This window comes from Passer domesticus, chromosome 5 (genome assembly GCF_036417665.1).
Source record: "Passer domesticus isolate bPasDom1 chromosome 5, bPasDom1.hap1, whole genome shotgun sequence".
NCBI classification, from domain to species: domain Eukaryota; kingdom Metazoa; phylum Chordata; class Aves; order Passeriformes; family Passeridae; genus Passer; species Passer domesticus.
In genome coordinates, this window is record NC_087478.1 from 72,189,821 (window position 1) to 72,199,902 (window position 10,082).

The 10,082-nt window shown below is 41.4% G+C and overlaps 1 protein-coding gene across 8 annotated transcripts in view; it reads right to left on the reverse strand.

Annotated features, from left to right (window-relative positions):
- The window catches only part of KIAA1549 (KIAA1549 ortholog), a 141,905-nt gene that overhangs the window by 67,761 nt on the left and 64,062 nt on the right, over positions 1-10,082 (reverse strand). For all 8 annotated transcript variants that reach the window (XR_010362689.1, XR_010362688.1, XR_010362690.1 and 5 more), the window contains exons 2-3: positions 1,979-4,657; positions 449-537 (exon numbers count right to left, since the gene is read on the reverse strand). Coding sequence is in view for 5 of the 8 variants with exons in the window: in XM_064420981.1 (XP_064277051.1) it covers positions 449-537; positions 1,979-4,657 (2,768 nt within the window). In the remaining 3 variants the exon portion in view is untranslated. The remainder of the gene's footprint in view (positions 1-448; positions 538-1,978; positions 4,658-10,082) is intronic.

A 10,082-nucleotide genomic window follows, 5' to 3' on the forward strand; every position in this document is an offset into this window, starting at 1 on the left:
AAGTGTTGATGGTCTCACTTACAACATAAAATAGCACAAGGCTGTGCAGAAGGTTTCATTTTGTTTAAAGTGGCAAGTATGTAGTCAGCTAGCAGAACAAACAGACTTGCTTAACAGGTATTTTGAAGGGTAAAAGTTCTTCAGTTTCAATTCACCAGGCAAAGCAGGTGAGCAGTAGATTTTGGACATGACTTGCTCATGTCTAGCAAAACCAAGAAAGGTCTGTCCTAGAAAATGATGGCATTCTAAAAGTAAAAAAGTTGACATCATGTTCACATTAAAAAAAAAAACAACAACCCAACCAGAACATGACTAACATTTAACTTAAAATAAAGCTCTCTCTGATACAGTATCCATGGACTGTTTGAATTACTGGTTTAGCTTTTGAACTAAACCCCTACTATATTACATTGACCAAAGAGTACTTGTAGACACTTCATACACTTACCTCTAGCTCTACTGATCTCCTGAACTGAACTCTGAGCACTTCTCTGATGGATTCACTGACATTTCGTAGAACAGCTCTTCGGGCCAGCACTAGAAATTAATGTCAGTCAGAAAATACCTTTTAGCTTCATCTCTTAGGTTTTTATTCAAAGCTGCATTTTCAACTGTGCAGTGCATGAAAAAGCAGGTAGTAAGATCAGTTGCATCAAACAGGTAAGATGAACAACAAGGACAGGGGTAAAGGTGTGACTGTATCCTAAAAAGTGACTGTAAAGTTTATTTTATTTTCTCTTGTTTTCTTTTTCCACAGCTAATGTCTTTAGCATTCTGATAAAAGAAACTTTTGAAGAGCCACTGAGGCTTTCAAGTGGGAAAGTAGCAGCATATTTGGTCTGACTTGTGAGTGAGTTCGCTGCCACAACACAGTTAAAAGTTTTGTAGGCAACACATGGAATGTAGATAGGGTCAGAAAAAAGCCACAGAAAATATGCATCTACTTTTTTCTTAAATAAAAAGTAAGCAAACATGACATTAATTAATGAAAGGGATATCCACAGAGTAAGAAAGGGCTTTTAAATCCCCACATCCCAATAGATGTCATGGCTGTTAGTCACACCTGACACTGTGACTGTGGGTTAAGCAAACAATTGGAAAATGTTGTGTTGTCATCTTGCATTTACTTTCCATCAGTAACTTGCCTACAAAAGTATTCAAATTACATTTTAAAAGTCTTCCTCATCACTAGCATAGCTAGATCACCTACATATCTGGAGGATGAGATTATGTTCATTCTGCTTTATTTCTTACAACTAAGTTTTGAGAGTAAAAAATATTGCTCAGCACAAAAATGCAGCACTGCTGCAGCTGCCCTGGATTAGTTTGCTGGCACTGTTTTGTTAACAAGCTAGGAAGAGGCAGCAGAACACCAGAAAAGCAAACACAGATGCTAAGTCTGAAACACACTAATGTCACTTTTTCTGGTTACAAACACACCAAATCCAATTGAAAGTAAGTATGGGAGGAGGTAAGATACAAACATAAGCTAGTAAAGTGAAATTATAAACATGGTTGCAAAACCCAAACTTTTTTTAAACCAATTCTCCTCTTACATATTACAACATTACCTCACATGCAGGTGTTTTTTAATAAACAGCAGCAACAACTGAAAGGAGAAACTTACTCAGTCAGAACATTAAACAGTTTGGCAGAACAGCAGCATGACAGCAACATTCATTTACAACCAATGAAATTATACAGCAGCCTCTAACTCAGAACACTTGAATCAGCAATTTTTGAGGACAATTTCATTCTCTGTGCAGTGTAATGTATTTGTAACTCTTTCTCACAATGGACTTTTTTCAAGTGAACTCTATTATTTTTAACAGTAAATGGTAAATCAATGCTTTTACAGCTCTTTGTCTAAATTTACGCCATAAGGTTCACTTAGTTAATCCAAAATCTGCAATTTAGCTAGGGGTTCATATTACAGTGGCTTCTGAAAACCAAAATGAAAATGCTGTGAGTATCTTACCCGCAGTGACTAAGTAGGCATCAGGAACAGTGATGTCGCAGACGTACGGCTGCCTGGTGGTGGTCACAGCAGAGGTCACAGCCACCACTTCAGACTGAGTAGTGGTCCTCAGAGGGGTGGAGGAGAATGTCCCTGGGCTGCCTGTAGCGCTGGTGGCAGGGGTGGAAGGAGCTGATGCATCAGCACCAGCAGTCACACTGCTTCCTGATGGAACTTCATGTCCAGGGGGAGGGCTGGCAGTCTCAGGAAATTGTGTGGGAGCAAACGATGAGGTCACAGACAGAGATGCTGTAGGAAAGGGCATTATGCTGATGGTGCTGGCATCTGATGCAAGGCTGTCAGGGTCTGTGGGAGCAAGGGCTGTGGGGACGCTGCCCCTGCTGCCAGATGTTAAAAGCAGCGTGGGGTTAACTGTAGCACCAATATCCTCATCAGAACCCAGAGCAGTTGAAAGTAGAGATGAAGTTATGTTTAAGACAGGAGTTGCTGGAAAGGTAGTAAACGAAGAGATCAGATTTGTTTCACTGAGCAAGATGCTGCTGGTAATAGACTGGGTGTCGGAAGTGGGCAGCACCAGGGTAGGAACCACAGAGTGAGAGGTGGAGAGTGAAGGCTCCAACTGAGAGGTAGCTCCTGTGGCAGCTGAGGTAAACACAACTTCAGAGCCCACTGGCAGTACCGAGGATGCTTCCAGAAACACAGATGACTCTGAGGGAAAATCTGATGATGGCATTATTTCAGGAACCTGTGCATCTGGAAGGGATGATGTATTTGAATGAAAGTATGATGTTTGGCTAAGATGTAACTGAGAAACCTCGGCATCAGTGGCAAAGCTGACAGTGGTAGCTAAGTCCCAGCTGGTAACATCCTCAGGAAGTACTGATGTCCCAGTCAACAAGGTCTGAGGTAACAGTGTTAATAAATCACTTTGCATGACAGAGTAAGAATTTAGCATGGTCAGTGATAAAGACAAGTAGCTAGATTCAATAAGAAATGGTGTTGATAAAAGATTGGATGGAAAATCTGAAATACTTAAAGACAGTTCGTCCCTTGTAGATGTCTTGCCAAGCAAAACCACGGATTCTGATGGCATTAACTCTGGCAGTTCCAGCAAGGTTGTCTGACTGATTGCAAACGATGTGACTGGCTCACTGGGGGTGATGGTAGAGTCCAACAGAGCAGTGGTGGCATCAGGAATGTCTACATGAGTGCTTGGAGTCAACAAAATTGATTCAAGAACAGGGAGGGTCTGGGAAACGGAGATGTTCAGTGACATTTCCCCAGGGAGCTGATGGAAGGAGGGAGATATTGTTATAGGTGTTCTAGTGTCTGTAGTGCTTAACAAAAACATGCTTGAGTCAGGGATTTCTGCAAATCTTGAAGAAAGTGAAACAACTGGTCTTGATGGAAAAGAAGTATCAAAAATCTCAGGTGTAGGTTCCTCCAATTCATACCCATCAGTAATTATAGTTGTAAATGCAGTTATGCCTTGTACTTCAGAGGCTTTGATGGACAAAGTTTCAACATAATCTCCTGAGCCCACATCATGTTCTGGTGCAAAGCCTGCTTCTGGCAGAAGTGAAACAGAGTCACAATACAGACAGTAACTGTATGATCTCGTGAAAGGCACTGGACTCTTGAGCTCACTGACAAGCTCTGATTGACTTGGTATTTCTGAACCAGCAGGCAAATTTGGTGCAGTAGTGGAGAATTCATGTGTAAACAGGCTGGCATTAAGAATTGTATTAGAGTTCACAGAAATGGCAGCTGAATCTAGAGGGAAAGACACAAGTGGAAGACTAATAGGATAAAAAGCAGGCTCAGCACTGGCTGCTGAAGTTGGCATGAGCCAGGGAATGCTTGGAGTGGGGTAAGTCCTTTGACTGAGAGATTCTGCTGCCCTGCTACTCACATGGGTGTAAACATCACCATAAAGGTCTGCAGGATGCGCTGTGGCATCTGGGGCCCCAGGGCTGGTTTCATCCAGCAGCTTGAGATGGAGAGGCGATCCTTCTGAAGCACTCCCAAAAGGCAGAGCTGTTAAACTTGCATTAATGTTTTCCTGTGCCACAATTCCCGTGTCAGAAGGAACGGAAGCGAAAGGAACAGCTGTATTTGGAGGGTACAACAGCAAGTCTCTGCTTGCTGTTAGTATTTCAGGATCTGGTACAAAAGGCTTTAGCTCCATAAGAGTGTAGCTTCGTTCAGGGACAGCACTCAACAGAGTCTTCTGCTGTGCTGTTTCTGAGATATCATAGAGTGAAGAAAGGACAGATAATGAAGGTGTTAGCAACACAGTTTCTAACATTTCTCTTGATGGCTCTACTGTATTAACTGAGTGATGATCTGTTAAAACTGCAAAAGACTTCACGGGAGGAGTCCACTGTGCCTTTGAAAAGGAGCTAATAAATTCATCATCACTTAGGAATGCCTCATTGCTCCTTACAGAGACATCTACCAACGGCGTACTTCTCCCTTCTGAAATCATGGCTGTTTCTTCTTGGCTAAGTAAAGTCCCATCAAAGGAAGTGGTAACTGATGATAAAACTGTTTGAAGCAAATTACTTTCTTGGGACTCCAAAGTACTCCTTGCTAAGGCCGTTTGTGTCCTGCTGCCTGATATGCTTTCATGCACCGTTGAGAAAAAGGAAAAATTCTGCTGTTCCAAGGATCTCTCATCTAAATCAAGAGGGAGAGAAAAACAAAAGCCAAAACACAACAGATCAGCACAAGCAGTAAGATGGCTACGAGCAAATGTCACACAGAATATTTCTGGAGACAACTGCTCAGAATTCAAGGGCAAAGACAAAGCAAGTAAAAACCCTCCACAAGCAAATCAGTACAAATAGTAAGATTTCTTGTGAAACTCCATTCCTTGGAAATGAACAGGACAACACAAGCTCCTCTCAAAGCACAGATATGTCTCTACACCAGCACTCCAGTAAGACCCGTGGAAGAGCAGAAAGTGTCTCCCTCTGACCTGTGCAAGGCTACACTCCATGGCAACTAGCAGTCTCACAAAGCAAACACACCGGACAGGGTAACAAGGAACAGTGCAGGGGGAAATCTATATAATTTTAGGTGGTTTTCTCTCCTTTAGTATCCCTTGATTTCCTCTGATGTTATTATTTCTTAACATTAAGGTCACTAGAAGATCTACTCTGTTTTATGGACCAGATCCTCTCTCTCATATCAGAAATGAGTGACACAAGAGATGAAGAGGGGTTCCCTTTTTCATAAGGCAAATGTGGACCTGGTATCAACAGGAAGAAATTGCTAACATGTTGTGACATGTTTGCAACATGTTATTTTTACATTGTCCACTTTTCATCTGAAGTCTGGCCTCTTAGCAGTCAGTGACAAACTGCTTTATCATACAATTGCTATGTTTATTCACAGCCCTCTATAGGATTGTCTCTTTATAGGCCACCTGTAATAAAGCTTTCACTCCTCTAGTTTGCAGAGCTCAAGTAGTAATGGCCAGGTTCAAACACAAAGGAGAAAAAGTTGAGAATTCATCACATATTTCAACAAAAAAAATAATCTCCTCTCTCAAAAAGCATTCTTGGGTTACAGAGAAGATCTGTGTATAAGCTTTTCCAAGAACAGATGAGTTTGGCAGAGAAAACGCTGATTACTGTCCTGAAATGTTGAGATTGGATTAACACCATTCAGAGCTGAATTATTAAAGGAAATTATGGAAAATTGCAGCAGAACAGTTTTCAAGGATACACACACAGCATTCATCTTTACATTATCTATCATGCCTGATCACCCTATTTTCATATGGGAGTGTCCAGGCTGTGCTGCTGGAACCCACTGGCAACAGCCATTAACAAGGCTGGAGGGGCAGGAATCACATCCACTTAAACCACCAGGGACCAGTTTAAAGTAAAAAAAAGCATACACATTACAATGCACTGGACAAATGATACAGTACACAGCTCAACTGCAACTACATCTTATGCTCCTCTTGAGCATAAGAGGATGCCTTTAACTCAGTAATTCACAGAGAGTCCTGCAGGAATAGCTCACCTATCTGTTTCCCAGTGTTTAACACCACTTTCCAGAGGTGACAAACCGCTGTTCTTAACCCCTTCTCCCTGGTCTGTTTGCTGGACTCCTTGACAGAACTTTTCAAGTGCTGACACACTGACTTGATAAATTTTGAAGGTGCTGATTTGAAAAGCACAACTAGGAGAGTTAATGCTTACCACTGATCACACCTAACTGAATGCTGTGATTATATCCTTTATATTACAAATTCCATGCACAATGTTTTGTAGCGTAACAGATACTATTCTCTCAAGCAGTCCCAATTCATTTTTTTCCTCCTCAAACTCAAAATGGTAGGCATTAACAGCTTTATGATACTTAGTTGGGGTATGATGATAAAATATACTGCCTCACAATGCTCTCAGGTGAAGAACAAAAAGACAAGAAAAAACACTTGTAAAAGCTATGTGTAAGACAAGTAAACAAGTCCATCCTCAGCCTCTTCAGCAGAGGTCAGATGCTTGAACATGACACAGTGCAGAACAGCGCAGCCACCGTGGAATAACACCTTTCACAAGGAGTTAACATGACTACCAGACAAAGCAGCTTCCAAGAAGCACAGAATCAAAATGTACACTGACACAGCTCTGCTAGCTGACCAAAAGTTGCTCAACTTTTTTCATTGCTAGAAGCCTCCCTGGCCTCATTCTTTTCTTTGACTTACGCTTCCAACCTTTACTTTTCTCTTTGTGACATTCTGAGTAAGCAGGGAGTTACTAAAGGAAGACTTACAAGGCTATGAACCAAACATTGTCAAAATTAATCACTTCTCTCCCTACATGTATGTGCATTTCCTTTTAGGCAGCCCTGTAAAATCCTGCCAGCTTGGTACTTTGGACACCTAACCCTTTCTTACAGTCAATTCTATATTGCAGACAAACATGGTAACAGAGAAGGTTACTCCTTGTTCACCACTGCTTCATGCTGTAAATCTCTGCAGCAGTACACAAGGCAGATGTGACAGCTTCAACATAATGAGCATGGTGAATACTGCTGACAGTTAATATGAGCAGACAGAGCTGAATACTAATACTAATTACTAACTGCATTTTTGATCAGGTATCTCCACAAATCTTTGACTCAAAGCTAGAGGTGATTCCACAAAAATGACTCTACTGCCTATCTATGCCTATGCTCTGCACCATCTTCTTCCTTCACCCACACAGAGCCACTTGATTTTTGTTCAACTTGACTGGGGAGCTGGCACATGGCAAGATCCTGCTGGAAGTAAGTAAATGTCACAGAAAAGATGTTCTGAAGAGTTAAGTGCATAACCCTAAGCTGTTCAACAAACACGCAGACCAGGCAAGGCTTTAAATTCTTTCTGACTTTAGAATATGCTTTTTATATTTTTTGGATAGTCGGATAATATATTTTCCTTGAAAGACAAAGGAATAGTAAATAATTATTTCATCACACACTTGTGCCTTGCCTCTTAATGCAAAGAATCTTGCCACTGCTGCCAGGAAGGAAAGAACACAACTTCTGAAATAGATGTTTCATTTTTTGGAAGGAAAATACAGAGTGTCTTGAAAAAGTTACAAGCTCTAAGACAAAGTAAGAGCACTGCTAGCTATGGTAAGTGGAAAAGGAAAAAATTCACCTATGCATGTAGGATTTTGAAAAAAAACCCACCAGCAAGTTTACAAGTTGATGTTCCACCCTATTTACTTTGCTCAGTGTTTTAGAAGCAGGCAGCATTAGTGATACGCCATTAATAATACAAATTAGTGTTTTCTGTCAACTCCACAGAACAGTGCACCACTTGAATAGCGCTTGTCAGGACTGAGCGTGCCTCTCAGGGAGAGCAGATGGGACGCGTGGCAGATGTGTTTGGGAGCGGCCAGACAGCCCACAAAGAGGCAGGAAAAGCAAAGGAGAAAGGGAAGGAGGAGAAGGCACACCATGGCATGACAATCGGCCTCATCAGCGCAGAGTGGCCGCTCTGGCTGCACCGTGGGACAAAGGAAGCAGACAGATTGCACATGTTCTGCTGCATCTCAATGCCACGGCTGCACAAAGCTATTGATGAATATCAACGCTGACTTGTTTGTTTGCACAGCTGTTACTGTCGGGTGACGGTTCCCGTTCCCCTTCAGATGGGCTCACATCAGACAAGCCAAACTCCACCAGGCTGATAACATTGTGAAAAAGAATAGACAGCTTAGGGAATAAAGCTGTGATCCCAAGCTACAGCAAAGGCGAGCACTAGTGGAAGGGGCCGCAGCAGTCACAGATGGCACCGCTACAGTGCCACAGCTCAGACAATGACACTGGGACATGGGAGGAGCAATAACATAGGAAATCTGCTGGTGGCCTTGCGGTGGCAAGCTCTCTGCTGCTCCTGCTGTCCCCCAAAACTAGCTGGTGTCACAAGCAATTCACAAGTAATGAAACCTGTCACTGAACTGAGCGATCCCTGAAACTGCCAAATCTGAAATTACAGAAGCACAGCCATGCCCCGCTAAGGCTGCTGCAGACGTGTGAATTTGGCAAGGACAGAAGTTTCTCATGACTACAGCAAAGGACTGCTGCAGTCCACAGAGTTCTTTGGTGACAAAAATATACCACGTCTGCACGCCAGAAAACTACACAAGTTCATAAACCAGAAACTAGACTAGTCATTTTTCCAGATAGCAATTAGAGGGATGCAGATTGCATCCTTCCCATAGCTGCAGTGCTAAAAAGTAATGTCTGTTCTATAGCCAGTAATAAAGAAAAGGAAGGATGTTTTACATATATATTTGTAAAAATATACATGTATACTGATATGCTTTTCTATATTCTTCATTTATAACAAATATACTTCCATGTATTTTTTAAATGAAGGATCCAAATGCAATCTCACCTCTGTCACTGATGCCTCATGTGACTTCAAAAACGTTGCACCACTTTTCTGCACTCTGCTATTAAGATATGGCAATTGTACACTACCACAATTCTCAGTATTTACTAAAAAGTCAGTAATTTTCTATATTACCAAGATATTAAATCACAGACAGGTATAGGCGTGACAACAAACACAGGAAAATCTTTATTTGTAATAAAAATTAAACCTTAACAATAGAACCAGTAATTTTCGTTCTATTATTTTTGAGAAACTAAGTTACGACTAATAAAATTTGCAAACAACAGAAAATGTCAGCAGACTAGCAGCAAAACAGTTCAAAACATGTATCACTTAAAAAAAATCTTCTGTGAACTAACACAATGACCAACAAAATTAAATTTTAGTAGCTACATTTTTAAGGCAAGGAGAAAAATTGCTGTTTCATTGCTGCCCATTGTTTCAAACAGATGCATTTTATGTAGAAAGGCAATCAATGCTACATACATTCCAAATATTACGGTAAAATTCCTGCCTAGCTACATAACAGGAGCTTTCAAATCATTAAAATTAAAACTATGAGCTCACTAGGAATATTCACCACTTGAAACATTTACCTGATTATGGGATGGAGCAGCATATCCCATTTAAGGGAAGCTTTGATAACATATATTTTAACTTTTTCTTCAAAAAATGTGACGTAGGAAATTGAATGCAGCATAGGACTCAAGACCACCCAAGGGTAGAAAGAATGATAGAAGCAAATGTATCTGAAAAAAAAATCTTAACTCTTCCTCCTACAGCTTAACACTTAACAACTTCCTAATTTATTTAACAGGATTTAGTACAGCTTCCACCAAAAGAGCTCCTATGCATTAGGTCATTGCAAAAAATTTATATAGCTCCCTTGGGTAAGCCTCTAACTAAATTTCTTAGGTGTCTGGCTTGTAGGAAAATACCAGTCACAGAAGCATGTGCAGACAAAAAGCTATCTGCTTTCTTCTCTGGGAGGCATTAAGCATGGATTGCACAGTGACAATAATTACCCCTGGCACACAAAAGCCAGGGAGATGTGGCGATGGGAGCCTGAACTGTCCCTCCCTTCCCAAGCTCCAGCTCACAGCTGCTCTGTGGGGCTCTCTGCAGATTTTGGAAGGTTCTGGTCCCTGGAGCATATGCTGCACCCTGCCCAGTACACCCTCAGGGCAGCAAGGGACACAA